The sequence below is a fragment of the Aspergillus mulundensis genome (genome assembly GCF_003369625.1).
Source record: "Aspergillus mulundensis strain DSM 5745 chromosome Unknown scaffold_1, whole genome shotgun sequence".
In the NCBI taxonomy this organism is placed as follows: Eukaryota; Fungi; Ascomycota; class Eurotiomycetes; order Eurotiales; family Aspergillaceae; genus Aspergillus; species Aspergillus mulundensis.
This window is the reverse complement of record NW_020797889.1, coordinates 1090773-1110603: the sequence shown is the minus strand read 5'-3', so window position 1 is coordinate 1110603 and position 19831 is coordinate 1090773. Positions and strand designations below refer to the sequence as shown.

Here is a 19831-nt window from a genome sequence, read left to right as displayed (position 1 = left end):
CCAGCTCGTCTATCAGTACTTGAAAAAGACAAAGGTATCTGATATGTAGATACTTCGGTGAACCCAGATATTCCGAAGCATGTTGCAGTGTACTCTGACGGATGCTCTGGCGTACATCGGTGTGTACTACAGAGTACACTATACACATGTCTTAGTATTCGTAGATGTGGACCTGAAAACTTCATGACGAGAGAAGAAAGAGGCTGGTCGCTGAGCAAGCATGAAACATGATATACTCGAAACCGTTGCCCCCCGTGGTTGCGCGCGCTTTCTTGTTTGTGCCAGGGTCACATACACACGGTTGTGACATGATTAGCAGTAGATACGTCGAAGATAGCAGTGATGGACGCTTACTGCTTTCACTTCATACCGTATCCCGTTGGACTTCTGAGCGACAACTCAACAGGCGGAAGTCTAACAGGCGTGAGCAACACGCTTGCTGTACGCGGTACCTATATTCGGTAGCTCTCCATAATAGGCATCGGGAAAACAACCTTGGAAGGGATCGCGTGGCGCTCATAGTTCGCAGCTAGACAGTTGACTCCATATGCTAACTCCACGTGTTCAGCAGGCAAAGCTAAATATACGGAGTACGGAGGTATGGACTAAAATAGCCAGCGTGAGGGTTGATTTCGTGACGAGTTTCCCAATCTCAGTCCAAGCTCCGCTGACTTAGGTACCACTCAGAGAGTCGGAGAATCAGAATCAAGATCGCTGGCTTTCCCTCCGATGGTTTTCTCCGGAACGCCATATTAATCGAACCAGACGATCGATCACCCCGCTGGAGCAGTATTTGGAATCAGCTTATCCGCTCGATCGATCTCGTGGATCGGGTGCAGATGGTATATTTGCTCTTCCAAGGTCGGAAACATGCTCGCGCAGCAGCAGCTAGCATCTAGCGATGTCTTCGGAATAGAATTCCAGAACAATCGACTCAAGTGTTCTTTGCGTTTCCGGTGTGGGGTGAGACCGTGAGATAGTCGACGAGGCCAGATTGCTGAGCTCGTGAGAGTCACCAATCCAATCGTCAATGTCGAATTTCGGACAGGATATGGTGATTAGGACGCTCTGCTGCAAGATGGATGTTGTTGCAGCTGATGAAAGTCGTGCCACCAGCGTTGAAACACCACTTGGGCAGACGGGACGCTGCTGTATACTCTGGGGAAAGCATGGTAATAGAATTACCTTATCGTTACCACTGGTCAGGTGGGAAGCGGCACTAGTACTCGTAATCCTAGAACGCGGAAAATGACAGATGGCAATGTCATTCAGGAACAACTCGACTTTCTGTTCACATTCCCACAGCTGTAAAGCTGAACAACGATGACCATTGACGACCGTCAAGTCGCGCAATAATATTGACGCTGTGCCGGCCTGTCAAAATGGACCCAGACTACAAATCTCGTAAGGAGGCATTCGTGTCCAACCTGGCCGGAGGGAGCATTCTGGAGATCAATGCAGTGACCCTCGTTGCTCCTGTTAGTTTTAGATCCATTGCCTTCGTTGCTCCAGCACACTGACGCATTGCAAACAAACAGGCCTCCGTCTTCCTCTGGTCGGTGCTACAATCCCGACTCTCTTTCTTTACACCTTACGGTCCCTCCGCTCTCATCGCCGACTTCTTGCTTAACGTATTGGCCATTTTGTTCGCCACGACCTTCTATTCTTCCGCTCCATGGCTCCTGAATATTCTCCTGGTATCTCCGGCTATTCTAGTCATACTGAACTCACGGCCTCGTCGGACACAAACAAAGGCAAAGCCACCGCAGACCGCAGCCTCGCAACATGAGACAAGAGCGTTACCCACCCACCCTTTCCTCACCACCTACCGAGCAGCAATGATGATTATCACCTGCATCGCTATATTAGCGGTTGACTTTCGTGTCTTTCCTCGCCGCTTCGCCAAAGCAGAGAACTGGGGTACCTCGTTGATGGATCTGGGTGTCGGTTCTTTCGTGTTCTCGGGAGGGGTGGTATCCGCGCGCTCTGTGCTCAAGAGCCAGGAGGCCGGCGCATCGCCGAAGAAAACATTTACACAGCGATTTGCCTCGTCAATACGCCACTCGGTCCCGCTTATCGTTTTGGGACTGGTCCGTCTTTATAGCGTGAAGAATTTGGACTACGCCGAACATGTCACCGAATACGGCGTGCATTGGAATTTCTTCTTCACATTGGGATTCTTACCCCCATTTGTGGAGATCTTCGAGGGCTTGGCCACACTCATTCCATCGTATGAGGTTCTCTCGCTTGGGGTTGCTGTGCTTTACCAAGTGGCGCTTGAATCGACCGACCTGAAGGGTTATATCCTTGTCTCCCCTCGAGGGTCTGATTTGCTGTCGAAGAACCGTGAAGGAGTCTTCTCCTTCCTGGGGTACTTGGCCATCTTTCTTGCGGGACGTGCTACCGGGATTCGAATCATCCCAAGCGGGATATCTCCTTCAACGACTCCGCAACAAGCCCGGAAGCGCGTGCTTATTAGTGTAGGGCTACAAGCACTAGGCTGCGTAGCGTTGTTTGCGCTGAACTCGACCTATTTCCTAGGGTATGGAGCCAACATCCCCGTCTCCCGGCGTCTCGCCAATATGCCGTACGTCCTGTGGGTTGCAGCTTTCAACAACGCCCAGCTATTTCTTTTCTGCCTCATTGAAACTGTGTTTTTCCCTTCGGCCCACCGAGCGTTGGCATCGGGAAGGAATGAGGGAGTGGAACAGACAGCTTTCGCGACGAGCCCAATCATGAAGGCCTTTAATCGCGGAGGACTAGCTGTTTTCTTGATTGCCAACCTCCTTACTGGCGCGGTCAATCTGACTGTCCCGACACTCGATGTGAGTAATTCTCAAGCCATGATCATCTTGATCGGGTATGCCGCCGTAATTACAGGGGTCGCTCTGGGACTCGACAAGGCAAATATCAAGATATCGCTTTGAGCGTCCGACCTGTACCGGCGCCTGCACCATGCGTACTGAAGCACTTAGACCTCATGTTCTTGTATAAAACGAGCTATAACCTTCATTGTAGTTATATTTGAGGCTGACTCGCCTCACACATTGTGCTACAACGAACCTCGGTTACACGGCCGTTACACGGCCAGGGATCCTCGAGTATGAATGTGGCGATTGACAGCCAAAGCCCATACTATATCCGCCGAGAAAGACAAGGTTGCATGCTTTTTATTATGATGCAATAGAATATTCTGGCCATCGCTGGACATGGAGAACAAAAGAACAGGCATAACCAAGAATCACATGCAAAAAGCAAATAAAAATGGGGTAGCTGGAGCTTATCCCAAGCTTCAGCTCCGTCTGACGCTCCACCTCCCAGTTCCCTCTCCAACCTCAGTCGCTGCCCACGTACATCATGGCATCTAGAAAGGGGGATGTCCCCTTCATCAACTACCCAGAGATTCGCGAAGGCCCTTCGCTGCCCTACAAGAATGAAGACCAGTCCATCCCGGTTTTCCGTGGAACGCCGCTGGTCATCGGAGCTTCGCTGTGAGAAATGTTCCTTTCAAAGCTTCCGCTTAAAACTGACGCGCCCCCGCACCCAGCATTGCAAGCGTTGGCTTTGTCCAGAGCTTCTTTTGGCGCAACGCAGGCTTCGGTGTCATTCGCGAAATCCCCAACCTGGACCAGTGGCCCGCCCGCTACGATCCGACCGTCATCCCCGTCCACACCGGTGAGCAGGCTACGCCAAGCGCCGCAAGTCTCCCCGCACCGGAGGCGAGGAGAAAAGGGAAAGCAGGCTACTACACCGCCGCCGACTACCATGCTCTCTACAAGTCAGGGGATGTGACCCCAACAGCGGTCGTGGACTCTCTCCTCTCCGTGACCCGTCGCGACACGAAACCACCCGGGAAGCATTCGGTTGCATTTCTGGAATGCGCGGTTGAGAAAGTCCGCGCTGCGGCTGCGGCGTCCACGCAAAGATACAAGGATGGCAAGCATTTGGGCCCATTAGATGGTGTCCCGGTTACGGTCAAGGACGAGGTGCATATGGAAGGCTACCGACGGACGCTCGGTACGAAGATGGACTTTACAGGCGAGTTCGCCGGGTCGACATCCTGGTGTGTCAAGAAGTGGGAGGAAGCAGGTGCCATAGTCATCGGAAAGTCGACTATGCATGAGCTGGGCCTGGGTGAGTTTGCAATTACTCCAGACCAGACCCCGAATACCCAAGCTAACAGCAAGCAGACACGACAAACAACAACCCCAACTTCGGCACTCCCAAGAACCCCCACAACCCTCAATACTACTGCGGCGGCTCGTCCGGCGGCTCCGGCTACGCCGTCGGCGCAGGTCTCGTCCCCATCGCCCTAGGCGCAGACGGCGGAGGCTCAATCCGCATCCCCTCGTCCTTCTGCGGAGTCTGGGGTCTCAAGCCCTCGCACAGCCGCGTTAGCGGCTCCCCAACCGTCGGTCTCGCCTGCACAGTCGGCGTACTAGGCCCCATCGCCGCCAGTATCGACGACCTAGCCCTAGCCTACAGAATCATGGCAGCGCCCGCCATCCCCTCGGAAGACGCCAGGTCCGGCGCCTTCCCTGACCCCCTCGCTGAGCTGAATCTAGCGCCCGCTGAATCCCGCCCCAAGAATAAAACGCTCGGCATCATGCGCGACTGGATCGACCGCGCCGAGCCCGCCGTGCGCAAGGTCTTCGACCAGGCCCTCGACTTCTACCGCAACCAGGGCTACACTGTCATCGACATCTCGATCCCCTACATCCCCGAAGGCGCCCGCGCACACGTTCTGACCATCATGGCCGAGATCTCCTCGGGCCTCTCGTCTGATCAGATCAAGAACCTGACCGCGCCCAATAAGGTCCTAGTCTCAATGGGTATGCACCAGATCTCCTCCCAGGACTTCCTTGCCGCGCAGCGTCTCCGCGGCCTTATCATGTCCCATCTTGCTTTTCTCTTCCAGAAGCACCCTGGCCTGCTCATATTTACGCCTACCACTCCGATCCCCGGGTGGAAGATTGCCGGTGGAGATGCGGATCTAGCCCGCGGGGTGTCGGACGGGAAGTCCTCTGTGAGGAACATGGAGTATGTCTGGCTGGGAAACTTTACCGGCTGCCCGGCTATCTCTTGCCCTGCGGGCTACGCGGAGGACAACGGACACCGCGTGCCGATTGGTGTTATGGCTATGGGAGAGTGGGGGAGTGAGGAGGACCTTATTGCGTTCGCGAGGGATGGAGAGGGAATCTTGGATCTTCCTGAAAACAAAGCGCCCGCAGTGGAGTCTGGTGAGCAAACTACGGGTTTGACGATTCCGCGTGGTGCGGAGTCAGTGTGGGAGGATGTTATTGCGAATGCTCAAGCGTTGGGTTAGGTAGCATATTCAACTCGACCACAAGGATACAGATACCCCCAGCCATGTCTTGGAATAATTGAGAATGAGCATAATGAAGTTGTCTAGTTTCTAACCTTGCAAACAATGAATATAATACATAACTCATCGCATCGCAAACGGCTGATCATAATGTTATAACCCAACGCCCCCAAGAAAATGACGCCAACCCGATCAAACCTATGCGCCGTCGCTAAACCATAATGATGATTATACAGCCTGGGAAAACCAGGTATGTGGTGTTCATGCCACTGCCGATGCACTTTTCGAACAAATTCGAGTGCAGTAGCAGTATCATGGTCAGAAATAAATGCTCTCGCCGCGCTTAGGAACGTGAAAATCACAACCCAGCCGATTCATCTGCCCGACATCGATCAACTCTTGGAGGATTGTCTCGGCGGCGTCTTCCTCGTCCTGCAAAAGTTCCTTCACATGGATGACATACACCGAAAGACCAGTCAAGGGCTTTTGGGCTTCGGGAACATCCCTAGTTTCGCTTGCCCTTTTGTGAAGAGTCTGGCTATCTATGTCGATGGGAATTGACTCCGAGGATCCGGTGGCCTGTTGAAACCGGCCTTCCGAGAGCGCGCGCTTCTTGCTGCTGCTTCGAAGAGACCCAGATTTGCCCTTACTACCTGCGCGGTCGCTTGGTCCATCCGCTCCGCTGGACTCAGCACTACTTTGCCGTTTGCGTTTATTATTCGGCGACCAGTCCATGCCCTTGATTCCAGCTACAAGTTCAGCTAGCTCGCACAACTCATTTCCCAGGTGGCGCGGGCAAAGGTGGCCAAAGAGGTATAGATCATCAATAGCATCCGTGTAAGAACATTCGATGAAAATGGCACGCAGGTTGCCAGAAGCCACCTTCGGCGCAGCGATGTCCCAGATCTCCTTATTGCGCGGATTGAGAGATATCGAATCTGGCTCAACGTCGCCGAAGATGATGATTTCTTTCCCGGTCTTCTGGTCGCGGAGGAAAAACGCTGAGCTTTCGACAGCGGTATAGAATGCTTCTTGTCCTGAAGACGATTGTCGAGCACGACTTGGAATACTGGATATTGTTAGTCTAGTTCTTTGCAAGGATATTGAAGCGAGCCACTTACGATCCCATGTCTTGTCCACGCTGCTCCTCTGCAGGAGTGCTCGAGCTGCGGCGCTCTTCAATAGCGTACGTCCTAGTACCCGTCTTTACCTTGCATTTCCCATGGCTGACACCGAGACCTCGAGCAAGCAATCCTGACCCAACTTCAATATAACCACTCTCCTCACCGTGGCCCAACATGGGATTTCCACCATCAGCGAGGCGCTGATACGAAATCAATCCAACGCCCTCGTCCTCATCGGAGAGATTCGGCCAGATCAAGTTGTTGAAGATGTGGTTTTTCATTGCCTCCACTACAGAGGGCAGCGCCGCGACGATCTTCGAAGTGTTTCCTTTAGTCAAAACCGGAAGGTTGATGGCCAAAGCTGACAAATGATCCAAGTGAGGGTGTGTGATTAGTATACGCCCGATAATCGTTTCGAAAATGTGCTTTGCGTTTGCACTAGCAGTTCTGTGTGGCAGATGTAACCCAACAAAGGGACCGGATGTGACCATGCTGTTCTCGGTTTGACACTGTTCCGCTGCATGAACAAGTCCGCCAAGCAGGGTACCTGCATCGACGGCGATCATGGAGTTCGGATTCCAGTTAGAAGATGTAGACCGGACAAGGATACCGGTAACTCTATCTTCACGAGGACCCCCTGTCGGACCCTAGAAAGAGAATCAGCCTTAGATCTCGGTGGTTTGCCAGGTGGCAGCGGGTAGATTCTTGGGAAAGGTATGTAATGGACAATGGATTCACCGCGGCAGGACTTACCAAGACGACAACATGTAAGGCAGATTGTGCTCCTTGACCAGTCGGAGAAGGTTGGGCCTGATCCTGGTCGTCCTCCTTCCCCTTGTCGTTTGAAGACTCCTTGTCAGCTGAATAATCTTGGTCTTCCCTAGATCCCTTGTCGATCTGTTTGTCCTTGTCAACATTTCCACCCTTGTCAACATGAGAGCCTTGGTCATCCTGAGAACCCCTGCCACCTTGGGACCCCTTGTCGGCATGCGAGCCCTTGGCGACATGCGAAATCTTGTCGTCAAGAGCACCTGCAGCAGGCTTCTTTGCTCTGCCAGAAACCCTGGGCTTATCTGCACTAAAAACAGTGCTGCTCTTCTTTTTTGGAGACATGGTCGATATGATCTTCACAGTCCGAGAACAAGCCTGGTGGATATGAGGCTAAGCTGGGGGGAATACCTGCAGCTGCAACTGCAGTAACCCGCTGACCAGGGTGCAGGAGGCGCTAATCGAAGAGTGGAACGGTTGAGCGCGGAGTAAGAGCTAGTGCAAGGTAAGCATATGCACAGTGCTCATGAAGCGGTAACCCACTACTGGAAAGATGCGTATAGTCCGGGGTGGGTTTGGTGGCTGGATTCTGGAACCTCGAAGCCGTAGATGTCTGAAACAAGGCGAGTAATGAGTCGCGGAACTAGCCGTCAACTCGACGATACAGTTTGTAGACAATATGATTGTAAAATGAGATGGATAACGAGAGAGCTTGATGGAGGGTGGGAGGCAGGGGAGAGTTGCCTGGCTGGGAGGAGAGAAAATTGAAGAGAAGACAAAGAAGGAGCGATTAATGGAGGCTCGTGCTGGTGCTCGCGCTGGTGCAGGTGCTGCGGAAAGTGTGGATCTGGCCAACTCAGTCCTGAGCACTTTGTATACTGGAGGTACGCCGTAGTGTATATTCCAGGGTGATAAGCATGTCATACATATGTAGTGTCTCCATCGAAGTATAGGCATCCCTGCGTTTTGCGGGGAAACAGGAAACTGGCCCTGTTCGTTTATCAACAGTCATGATTCGCAGTATGTGCGCCCGGCAGACGACTAGGCAAAGCGCGTCAACTCATTTGCTCATACGGTTTAAGTAATAGTAAGAGAGTTATATTGCATATCAAATAAACGAAGTCGACCTAGGCTGTTCCTTGGACAAACAATCAAATTATCCCAATGGCCCACAAACATTCCGAGAGCACCAGCCACCATTTGGCCTCTATGATACCCATACATGGCGTTATACCACCTCCCACTATCACTGAAGACACCTCTTGAGCCGCACATTAGCACCGACCTAGTGTCCGCTCGGTGCACTTTTCCATCCGATCATCCTTCGCTGTAACGTACTCCCAGCAGAAGCATACTACTAGGCGAAAAGATCCATCTGAGCATGTGGAACAATTGCAATCAGTCCAATCGGAGTTCACCATCACGATCCGCTGCTTTATCCAAGGCGTCCGTGATGCGCGACCCGCTACCCTCATAGAGAAGCGAATCATACACGGTCGCGCCCACGAAACAGCCAACGAAGGGGGCAAGCAGCGGCACCACAAAGTAGTAGTTGTCCGCCGTAAACACCTCCCTGCCGTATAGCAATGCCGAAAAGAGTCGGGGGCCAAAATCACGCGCTGGATTAATCGCCTGGAACGATGTTAGTCCGGAAAATCGGCAACAAGAGTCGGGAAACCGCTGATTAGCAAGCGAGATACGTACGTATCCTGTCTGCCAGCCCACAGCAGCGCCAATGGCAACCAGGAGCAGAAACATAGAGAGCTGCGGCGACTGGAAGCGGTGCGCGTTGGCAGGGTCGGATATGCTCAAGACGCCAAACATGAGTACGGACGCCCCGAGCACTTCATTGAAGACAGCCTCCCAATTCGAAGAGAAGAAGGCGGCCGGATAGGTGCAAAAGATACCGGCCGAGTGATGCCCGAGAGGACTGAGAATTGATCCTCCGGGGATCGTGTACTCGGGATCCCAGGCCTGGATAGCTGAACGGTAATTGATGTAGACGATGGCAGCACCCATAAAACCTCCCAAGAGCTGGGCTAGCAGCTTGCCTGGAAGTCTCCTCCACTGGTCAGGCTGTGGTCGCACTAAAGCCATGATGATTGAGATGGCTGGATTGCAGACCGGACTGGGATCGGCCAGGTAGCCGGACAGACAGACCGCTGCTGCCCAGGCCAGGTTGATCGAGAGCCAAGTACCATACTGGTAGTTGGAAAGCAGAGCCTGGGCAACCACTCCGTCGCCGATGACGATGATCAAGGCGGTCCCGAGAAACTCGGCCGCGTAAGGCTTGAGGCCTCGAGGCGAGATTTTCGAGAGAGAAAGGTGCATCTCGCGTGTATGAGCCTCGTCTTGGGACAGTTGTAAGGAAGAATGAGAGAGGGAAAAGGGAAGAGGAGGGGGATCGGCAGGGAATGCGTAGATATACGGTGTATCAATTCCTATCTGTCTTCCTCACCTACTGGAGGGCCTGCCCGAGAAACTGTGTTCGATTGCACCTATGATTGGTTCATTGTTTACTTGCGGAGCCGAAACAGGTTTACGGAGTAGATCTGTCTCAAGCTATTCGCAGGGCTTGACCGGCCCGAGTGATGCAACTCCGCCGCAACGGTGACGAGTCTGACGACAGGGATATCATTGATGAGGCTGAGGAGGTATAGAAAGCCGCGTGGCTAGTGTAAAAAACGCAAAAAAAAAGACACAACGCCATAAACCACCGTGGGCTCCGAATGAGTTCATAAGATACATTAGTCGTTTCAACCTTCCTTCCCGGACACCAAGGAGCGACAAGTCAGAGCCAAGTTCGCGATAAGATAACCAGTCCTGTACATGTAAATATAACACGGCCCTTTCGACCGAGTGACCACGCAAAAGGCCACTAACAGAATCCCGCCCATCAGAACGCCGACCCCCACCCGCTAGAACTCAGAATCTAGAAGTATAAACCGGAAAATCCCATGCATATTTGAGTTAGTGTGTGCGCGAGTCGTTGTCATCTGGATTGCCGACAGCAGCATCGTAGCTGGGAATAGGCGGTTGATCCTCACGAGGGAAGTCTCGGCTGGTTCTCGGGCTCCCATCAGGGCTGGTATATTCCGGGGGTGGAACCTGCTCCAACTCATCCGAAGTGATTAGAGGGACCTGCTCAGGATTGCTGGCACCTGTTCGACTTGACCCTTCTCCGGCATCTTCATGTGAGGGGATGTGCGCGAGCGGGGCGAGGGAGATATCGGTTGGTGATCGGATAGGCCCAGGACTGACGGCTGGTGGTATCCGAACAGTTGAGCTTGTTTGCGCATAGCTGGGGTCTTGGTAGACCCGATGCGCCAAGTGGGCGGCACTTTCTCGGCCGGACTCGAGAAGAATGCTGCCTTGTTCACTTCCATAGGGTGGAGGAGGTGCTAGGCTACCAGTCATTGGCGCCAGACCCCATTTTTTGACATTGGCCTCGATGAATACGAATCCCATCTGACCAAAGTTCACGTGTACAGTGCAGGGTCCAGTAGCCCCGACCGTAGGGAAGAAATTTTGCGATTTCTGGCCGTGAACCACGTCTTCCAGCTTCTTGCCATTGCGAGTAAAGAATATTGTCCCAGACCGGGAACGGTACCCGACTCCAACAACATCGCCTTGTGTGAGTTGAGGTCCATACGGTAGCGAAGTAAAGGGCTGATTATACCTCCGATGGCCGGTGGACTCATATGCAACTGATGCTTTGTGGTAACCTATAACAGTTAGCTATTTTTAGATGTCGTACAGTCCAAGGCTGGCGAACATACCAGGTAATCTGAATAGAGGATATGGCTTCGTAGACATGCCGATGCTGATAAGGCTAGTCTCGGGCTTGTCATAGATCTTTGCCTCCCAATAGTAAACGTCGTTCTGTTTAGGAACCGGTAGGTTCGTTTGAACACTGCATATTGAATCGTAGAACTCGATCTCTGTTCGACCTTCCACAAAACAATTGGCTATTTCTAGTTCCGGCTGGAACTCCCACGCTGAGACGCCCTTTTCTTGAATCGCGAGGAACTGGGATAACGAAATGTCGGTCTGCGTTGACTGGGGCGGATTGGCTTCGACAAACGCTGTATCATACGATTAGCTGCTGTTGCAGGTAACATTAACGAACAAAGGATCGTAGCAAAACCCACCCTTCGACCTCAAGTACTCCGACCTCGACAGGTCATCCATAACTTCGAGGGCCTCGGCCTCTTCGCGCAAAAATGCCTGCTCATCGTCGAATTCACCCGGGCGGCCCATACGATCTAGAAGAATCCGACCACGCTGGGTATACTTGAAAAAGAAGAAAGCCGCAAGTACGAGCACCGCGACTGCTGCCGAGCCAAAGGCGGATAAAACACCGATCAAAATACCCTTCCCGGTCGAGTTACCACTGACACTTATCGCACCATCATTGCCCTGATCCCAAGATGCCTCTGGCATCCCACGTGCAAGTTTCGTTGCGACATGTTGCTGGTCGAATATAGGCGACGTATGGATGTTCGTTTGAGAAGATGGAAGGCTCGTTCCAATGGAAGTCGCAAGGGTCGAGGGAGCATCCCAAAAAGCACCGGGCACCGATGCCTCAGATCCCCGCATCGTTCATTGACTGGGAAAGTGGCCTTCGTCGATAAGGCGTGCAAGATATTGGAGTGCTGATGCAGGAATTCGGAAGAATGAAAGGCAAGACAAGATGACGCAAGCTAAACTGGATGAAACAGAGGATTGAAGAGTGAATGGGGATGGATGAGACGAAATGACGATCGAGCGAGGGCTGGGAAGTCTGGAAGTGGAAGACGGATCGGCGGGAAGAGTGGAAGTCGGTGGCCGGAACTTGGCGGGGGGGCGATAAAAATGGATCTCAGGCGCCAACCGTGGACGTTTTCGGGTCCTGGTCTATTGTCAACAATCCTGGGCTTCTGTTGGTTTATAGTCGGCGAAATCAAGGAGAAACCGGGTTGACCCTGGGATAGCAGCCCTTTGTCTCGACTGTCGAGGCCCTTTGTCGCCTTGCATTACAGTGTGTCAGTGGGAGCGCCATACTCCCTAAGCTCTAGGTGCCGCATCTACGGGAACGTCACCCTAGCGCCCCGTCGTCCTTATCATCCGGGCATCCCTCGCTCGTTTTCTCTGGCCTCACCGGAGTGTTCTCTCGTGCCCCATAGTGTTAGTTCTTGTGTGCCAACTAGGCCATACTTATCCTCGAGGATGCGAGTCTTAGATCTGTCCAAGCTTGACATCTCGCCTGATGACACTTGCGACATCCGCATCACAGTCGAGACCGACTCCGAGTGCGACAAGTATCCAGGTACGTGCCGAGCCGACCCCCTAGGCCCCTTCTATCCAACCGTACACCTCCTTTCAAGAAGGAGTGCGCTTCTTTTCTAACGTGATATTTTCTTGCAGCAAAACAACATGCCCGCAAGGTTGCTGCAAAACTAGGGGTCCGCGACGGACTTATCTATCTCGTCGGCAAGGCTACCATTAACTGGGGAGACTCGGACCAACCGCGTCCTTTCCGGCAGAGGCGTTACTTTTATTACCTGAGTGGTGTCGAAGAGGCGGATTGCTACCTGACGTACGACATTCGCAACGATCTTTTGACACTCTACGTTCCAAATTTCAGCCTGCAGCACGCGATATGGATGGGCCCTACACTAACTGTGGACGAGGCACGGCTACGATACGACGCAGACCGCTTCCGCTACTTCGCAGCTTTACGCGGTGATCTGAATGCGTGGGTGGACCAATACAACAAAGACAGTCCGATCTACATCCTCCATAGCACCCAGAAGCCCGAAATCTCGTCAGAGGGGCTTCTACTGGACGACACGTCACTGATACCCGCAATGAATGCAGCAAGAGAGGTGAAGGACGAATATGAGATCCGAATGATTCGCAAAGCTAACGAGGTCTCTGCCCTTGCGCACCGAAACATACTCGAGAATATCCACCGCATGTCAAACGAGGGTGAAATCGAAGGGCTGTTCCTGGACACTTGTGTCTCCCATGGTTCCAAGAACCAGTCTTATGAAATAATCGCTGGGTCCGGACCTAACGCAGCAGTGCTTCACTATGTGAAAAACGACGAGGACTTCAACGAGAGACAGCTTGTCTGTCTTGATGCCGGCGCAGAATGGAACTGCTACGCGAGTGATGTCACTCGCACAATTCCCCTCGGAAAAGACTGGCCCAGTGCGCACGCGAAAGACATCTACGCCATTGTAGAAGAGATGCAGGAGGAATGCATCAAACGCGTTAGGCCTGGGTTGCGATTCCGGGACTTGCAAGAGCTGGCGCATGTCATCGCCATCAAAGGGCTGCAAAGACTCGGAGTCCTCAAAATTGGAACTGTAGAAGAAATCCGTCAATCAGGAGCATCTTCCATTTTCTTTCCCCATGGTCTCGGCCACCATGTAGGATTGGAGGTCCATGATGTATCGGCACAGCCAATCACCGCTAATGGACACTGGCCCAGGGAGTTTGTACCTGAAATGAGTACTCCACTTCTTCAGGAGGGTATGGTGATTACCATCGAACCAGGGATTTATTTCAACAGACTTGCCCTGGAGAATGCTCGAAGACTGCCGTTGGCGAAGTACATTGACCTCGACAAGGCCGAGCAGTATATCCCCCTTGGCGGGGTGCGCATTGAGGATGATCTTCTGGTCACCAGCACGGGGTACGAAAACTTGACAACCGCGCCGAAAGGCAAGGAGATGTTAGAGATTATCCGTGGCCACAGGGAGTAAACCACCGATACTTGCTCATTGATGTCGTCTCATGATTGGGTTTACTGTAAGATGTGACACAACTCCAACATCGCCAAGTATCTAGGGGTTGCTCGTTACTAGCCCGAGGATCACTGGTAACCTTGTATATAGTCTAAATTATCCGCAACCACGAATACCCAGACAAGTACACACGGAACATTGTCCAACACATTCCCAGTTATCGCTCTTCGTTATCAAAAAAACGGTGCTACACAGCTCCTGAGGCCTACAGAAGACGGTTACACACGTGGCGCGTACCTACAGGATGTCCCATGCAGAGGACAAAATGCAAAAGGAAGCGAGCTGCGAAAGAGGACAGTTTCAGAGTCAGGCCACTATGCCAATCAATCAATCCACCATCATCTTCCTCACCCTTTCACTCTGTAGGATCAAGTAGCCACAGTCAGAGTTTTCCCCCCTTGCGCCATTGAATCATCCCACTGTCATCAGGAGACCGGAAATATTCGCCGCAGCCAAGGACCAAGGTACCCCGTCGCGAAATCTTGTGCTCCGTACACCGTACACAAGCCTCCAAGGTAGGTAGGAACGTTAGTAAGTCGTACCAAAAACCAGCAGGCTCGCGTCATCGATCGGATTCGGATCATCCAGGAACTTCCAGAACCTGATCTTGATCTCAGGAGGTCAGGAGTCAGTCAGTTCTGGACCTTGACAAATATGGGCCGGACCCATAGAGTCATTTATCACGTTTAGGTAAGACCGCAAGAAGCTCAGACATCAACTAGAGGAAGCTCAGGTGAAAAATTAGGTTGAAGTGCCGAATCCGAGCTCGCAAGGGAGAGTCCGGAGCGTACCCGGGAAACTCCGTAGACAGATGCAATGCAGCTCTTCGATGAGGCAATTTGGCACCATATAGTAATGCGATGCTACGGAGTAGTTGTCTAGCTTCTTGGGCTGCTGGGCATCGCCGCATCATGAAGGAAAGCTCGGGAAAGGGCAAAAATATGCAGCAAAGTGGGCCGGGGACCCGGGCATCCGTGAAAATCGTCCGGTGGGCCTGGCATGTTGTCTGCAATTTTTTCTCGCAGGGCCAGGCCGATGTAGGAGCTTCATCACCTGATTGGGCCATAGTGAGTCACACCATACGCTGCAGTCATTCTGCCATGGGATCCGTCATCGTCTCATGTTGTATATAAGGAGTTGGGCCTCCCTCTGCGGCTTCAAGCTCCCTTCCCTTTTCTCTCCTTTACCTCATCTCGTCCTTCTAAGGGGGTGATGGTCACTCCCCTCTTTGCCGTCTAGGGTACCTTCTATACTTCTATCGAGCTTTGTTTTGTTTTTCGTCTACATACTGTTCCTATACTTCCGCCGTGCCCTAGAGGACAGAGAGGGAAGGGGGAACAATCCAAAACGATTCCCCACCCAAAAGTTTCTGCGCTTCTTGTATAGAATGGGACATAAGCACAATCGACGACGAACTCGCCCTCGATCTCGAAAATCCTCCGTCAATACATCACCGCCTCCTGCTGCTATATCTTCTCCGGCCGATCTCGCCCGCGCTCAATCCTGTCCATACTCTTTCAACTGCATTGAAAACCGCCCTGCCTCCACCCGGCACTATAGGGGGTTGACATGGCAGCACAGTGAGCAACAGAAATCTGACGCAGCCATCATGGAGACTGAGCAATACCGACTTTTTGGAGGCGAGCCTGGGGACGACGTGGGCCTTTGCTATCGCATGCTCGAGTACTTCGGAGGACTCGATTATATCGACCCGTGAGTTTTTCGAAATCCGCCGTTATGAAGCGAAGCTCGATCTGACATTGCTTCGTTCGCCAGATTCCAAGACTTCAATCCCTTGCCTGGGTGAATATCACCTGAGGTATCCTGGGGAGCATCGTGACTATGATCCGTTGTGCTGTCGCCAGTGGTGGAATAAACAATTAAAAAAGAGCGGAATATCGATTCAACAACTTCGACGCGATTCGGATATCCGATACACTCATCCCTCGCCAAAACAAACCAACCGCGACAAATGGGAGGCAATCACGCTCCCAAGGCTTAGGCACCAGTTTACATGGGGCACCCAAGTCACCGACTTGTAGCAATGAAGATTCCTCGGGAATCGGATTGGTCTATTCAGACTTGGCCATGTGACTTCTGGTTTGAGAGCCCATGTCCTGGCGGCATTGAGGTGCGCTCCGACTAGACTTGTTCAATGGGTTGAGTTCGCGACCGGTCGGCCACTCTGGCGGGCTCGTTGACGCTTGAATTCCCCATCGGCAAGTCAAACGTCGGACATGTGCCTCATGCTCGCGTACTTAGTAGTACCATCGCAGGGCTTGTGGATCTTCACGCTTGTAGCCAGTCATCATCATCGGGAATCACGGCGAGGGGAATGTCAATTCAGTGGGCCAGCATGTTATGTGGTGTCTTTGCTCAGGGACACAATTAGCAGGCTCAGGACGTCGAACGTCAGAAATGTTTCGATCATCTGTATGCCAGATATTAGCGACCTTAGAGTACCAAGTACTTATGATCATGAATAATGAGTTAGAGAGAAAATGATAAAACATTAATTCACAATCATAGTGAGAGAACAGGTGTAACTGGAGACTGGAGTTAGAAACTTGGACCCTGAAGCAGTGAAGAGCGAATAGCCATTGTGGCCTTACCTTGAACTAGAAGGCGGTGTAGATAAGATGCCCCGTAAAGGACACGGTCTATCACAAAGCAACACCGGCAATAAGATAAGTCAATTCGCCCAAAGAGTTCACGGAGATGTTGCTGATCACCCTGTCTTCCACTCTCCCCCACTTCTGACCTTGTTGTTCTTGAATATTAATCTACCGACATATTTCCTTCAGTTTTGACCAATACCAAACCAACCTCAAGCCTTGCTCTAGAGTAAAAGACGCTCTGCCACAAAGTCGCCCACTGCGGGCAACCGTGTCCACTGAAATCGCTTCATCATGTCTACAGATTATACCTACGATGAACAGGTACGATTGCAAACTGATCGCAAGGATAAATTCTCGATGTCCTTGATTTCTAATGCGTCTTTTAGGGTCAATTCTTCCCGTTCTTCGTTTTGACGTTGACTGGTCTTGTCACTCTACCCTTGACATACAATCTCCTGAAACCGCCGAAAGGTATGGCTAGACGATTTCTTCGAGCTTCGCATGGCTCGCTGTTCTCTAACAACACTGCTGTTTCCTAGAACTCGAAAATACCGCTCCCCGAATACGGTCCAACTTCAAACCCGAACATGAAGACTTAATTGAGGCTCAGAAGCGGAAACGCCTCCGTAAGGAGCGCCGCATCAAGCGCATAGTTACTGTCGTTTTGGGATACACTATCATGGCGTATATGGCCTACTTGATTATGGTTACTGCCCGCGCATCGCCGAAGATCTGGGATCCCTATGACATCTTGGGTGTCTCGAGGGTAAGTACTTTCACCTTCGCCAGGTCTTACCAGTACTGACAGTTTCGATCATAGAGCGCCGACGAGCGGGCGATCTCCAAACACTACAAGCGTCTTTCTCTCATCTACCACCCCGACAAGATCCGGCCTGATCCCGCCAAGAATGAAACCGTCGAGATGCTCAACGAACGTTTCGTGGAACTCACCAAGGCCTACAAAGCCCTAACCGACGAAGAAGTGCGCAATAACTACCTTCAATATGGACATCCAGATGGCAAGCAGAGCTTCAGCATCGGTATTGCTCTTCCGCAATTCATCGTCACGGAAGGAAATGGAAAATATGTTCTTCTTGTTTACGGTTGCTTGCTTGGTGTGCTGCTGCCTTACATTGTCGGAAAATGGTGGTATGGCTCCCAGCGATACACCAAGGAAAGAGTTTACGTCGCTAGCGCGGGTAACATCTTCCGAGAGTACAAAGACGATATCACAGATGGTGGAATTGTTAATGCGCTTTCTTCCGGTGATGAATTCAAAGAGGTCATCCCAGCTCAAAAGGCTGAGTCGGGCTTGGCGAAACTTGAGCAAAAAGTACTTGCTGAAGGCAACAAGTTCCTCTCTGAGCAAGGCCGGGAAGTCATCAAGAGTCTAGACGATATCAGCAGAAGGAAGGCTTTGGCCTTGTTGTGGGCTTATTTGGGTCGTGTTGAATTGGATGACGCTACGCTGAACGGAGGTGAGTCGCTCTTCAATTATTGATAGGATACCTGCTGACTTCTATCTAGAAAAGTACGAAGTCGCACCAATTGCTCTGCGCTTGAATGAAGCATTCACTGCCGTTTCTCTCGCTTTTGGCAATCTTCGACCTCTTCTTGGGTCCTTCCGCACGTCTCAGAACCTGATCCAAGCTGTTGCGCCGGGATCATCTCCTCTCCTTCAACTTCCTCACTTCACAGACAAAGTTGTGCGGTCAGTAGAGGGCGAAGATGTCAAGAACCATTTCACTGTCCAGAAGTTCATGAAGATGTCAGAGGATAAGCGACGTTCCCTCACAGTTGGAGCTGGTCTTCTTTCCGAACAGCAGTACACGGCTGCCATCACCGTTGCCAAACAGCTGCCCGTTCTTCAGATCTCCAAGGCCTGGTTCAAGGTGATGGGCGAGAAAGTGATCACTCCCAGCAGTTTGGTCCAGCTTGTTGTGAAGGCCCGATTCATTCCGCCTGGATCTTCAAATGTCCCTGAAGCAGACCCCGCTGATCTCGAAGACATCGATCCCGAGGAGGGTGACCTGGACGCACTCATGGGTCGCGGGCCCTCCCGAAACCGGTCAGTGAAATTCGCAGACGGCCAAAACAACACCAACACCAACAAGAAGGTTCAACCGCCTCTCGCCAATGCACCATACCTTGCGCTCGATCACTCTCCACGATGGCAGATCTTCCTTGCCGACGGCAAGCAGGGCAAAATCGCCGTTCCCCCGTTCATTTTCACCACTTTTGAGAAGCCCTTGTTCGACGAATCAGGCAACCCTACGTACAATGTTCAGACCCTTAGGATGCAGTTCCAGGCACCTCCTCAAGTCGGGGACTTCCACTTCGTCATGCATATGGTTTGCGACAGCTACATCGGCCTCGATTCCCAGCTCGACATCACCCTCCACATCGATGATCCAGCCAAGGCAGCTGCTCTGGAGGAAGAAGATGATATCAGTGAACCCGATGAGGGTAAGTTAACACCCACTTTCCGCTCGCAGCTTAGAATCATTGCTAACATTATCTACCACAGACTCAATAGCCGGCCAGATGCAGGCGCTGAAGACCGGTCAGCCACCAAAGAAGGCCAAGAAGCCCGCAGACTCCAGCGAGGAGGAGAGCGACACCGAAGGCGACGAAGAAGATACCAGCGACACAAACACCGAAACTGATGTTGACGACTAAAATAAACAAACGCGATGCCCATCCAAATACAACCGTTAGTGACCGAGTGCAAATAAGTGTGGGTCCCTAACAAAAGGAGTCAAGAATACCCCTCGTCATGGAATGAATGATTATTGTTCTACGGACGGGTTTGAGACCATATCTTCGGAGTTTCATTGTCTTTTCTTCGTTTTTTTTTATCCATGTATTATTCTGCGAAACCTAAATTTCAGTTCATATCTTCGACGCTTTACTCTTTTTGCGCGTCTCATATGGTCATTGGGCTAAGATGCCAAGATCGTCTTTTGCGGATGTAGATCATGGCATGCATGCATGAGTTCGAAAATAGAGATTTTACTTTCTCAGACAGTCTACCCTTTACGCTTGCTTCGCAAAGTAGGTTGCCCATACGTAACTTGTAGGGTGATTAGTAGGGTTCTCGGCACCGGCCAGAACGGTGACTACTGATTTGGGAGATTCCTGGCTCCTATTGCCTGCTATAGACGAGTTAATCGGCTATTTGTCGCAATGAGACTTCGACTA

At 51.8% G+C, this 19831-nt stretch overlaps 7 protein-coding genes across 7 annotated transcripts; 4 read left to right on the top strand and 3 right to left on the bottom strand.

Annotated features, from left to right (window-relative positions):
- Positions 1-1382: 1382 nt before the first annotated feature.
- On the top strand, positions 1383-2927 carry gwt1 (putative GPI anchor biosynthesis protein Gwt1; the record flags this gene model as incomplete). Its single annotated transcript, XM_026743895.1, has 2 exons — positions 1383-1478; positions 1539-2927. The coding sequence occupies 2 exons, from the start codon at positions 1383-1385 to the stop codon at positions 2925-2927; spliced, it is 1485 nt and encodes a 494-aa protein (XP_026607058.1).
- A 430-nt stretch (positions 2928-3357) lies between these two features.
- DSM5745_01878 (amidase) lies at positions 3358-5326 on the top strand (the record flags this gene model as incomplete). The annotated part of the gene is made up of 3 exons (XM_026743894.1): positions 3358-3491; positions 3548-4134; positions 4191-5326. The coding sequence occupies 3 exons, from the start codon at positions 3358-3360 to the stop codon at positions 5324-5326; spliced, it is 1857 nt and encodes a 618-aa protein (XP_026607057.1).
- A 318-nt stretch (positions 5327-5644) lies between these two features.
- On the bottom strand, positions 5645-7563 carry pdeA (3',5'-cyclic-nucleotide phosphodiesterase PDE1; the record flags this gene model as incomplete). Its single annotated transcript, XM_026743893.1, has 3 exons — positions 5645-6395; positions 6448-7097; positions 7204-7563. The coding sequence occupies 3 exons, from the start codon at positions 7561-7563 to the stop codon at positions 5645-5647; spliced, it is 1761 nt and encodes a 586-aa protein (XP_026607056.1).
- A 1053-nt stretch (positions 7564-8616) lies between these two features.
- On the bottom strand, positions 8617-9549 carry DSM5745_01876 (MIP aquaporin; the record flags this gene model as incomplete). The annotated part of the gene is made up of 2 exons (XM_026743892.1): positions 8617-8850; positions 8923-9549. 2 exons carry the CDS (start codon positions 9547-9549, stop codon positions 8617-8619), a joined length of 861 nt encoding a protein of 286 aa, XP_026607055.1.
- A 639-nt stretch (positions 9550-10188) lies between these two features.
- Positions 10189-11817, bottom strand: DSM5745_01875 (SSH4 family protein; the record flags this gene model as incomplete). The annotated part of the gene is made up of 3 exons (XM_026743891.1): positions 10189-10943; positions 10998-11303; positions 11370-11817. The coding sequence occupies 3 exons, from the start codon at positions 11815-11817 to the stop codon at positions 10189-10191; spliced, it is 1509 nt and encodes a 502-aa protein (XP_026607054.1).
- Positions 11818-12426: 609 nt separating this feature from the next.
- Positions 12427-13970, top strand: DSM5745_01874 (aminopeptidase P family protein; the record flags this gene model as incomplete). The annotated part of the gene is made up of 2 exons (XM_026743890.1): positions 12427-12526; positions 12625-13970. 2 exons carry the CDS (start codon positions 12427-12429, stop codon positions 13968-13970), a joined length of 1446 nt encoding a protein of 481 aa, XP_026607053.1.
- Positions 13971-16921: 2951 nt separating this feature from the next.
- On the top strand, positions 16922-19309 carry DSM5745_01873 (J domain-containing protein; the record flags this gene model as incomplete). Its single annotated transcript, XM_026743889.1, has 6 exons — positions 16922-16951; positions 17017-17101; positions 17170-17396; positions 17451-18108; positions 18158-19096; positions 19158-19309. The coding sequence occupies 6 exons, from the start codon at positions 16922-16924 to the stop codon at positions 19307-19309; spliced, it is 2091 nt and encodes a 696-aa protein (XP_026607052.1).
- Positions 19310-19831: the final 522 nt, after the last annotated feature.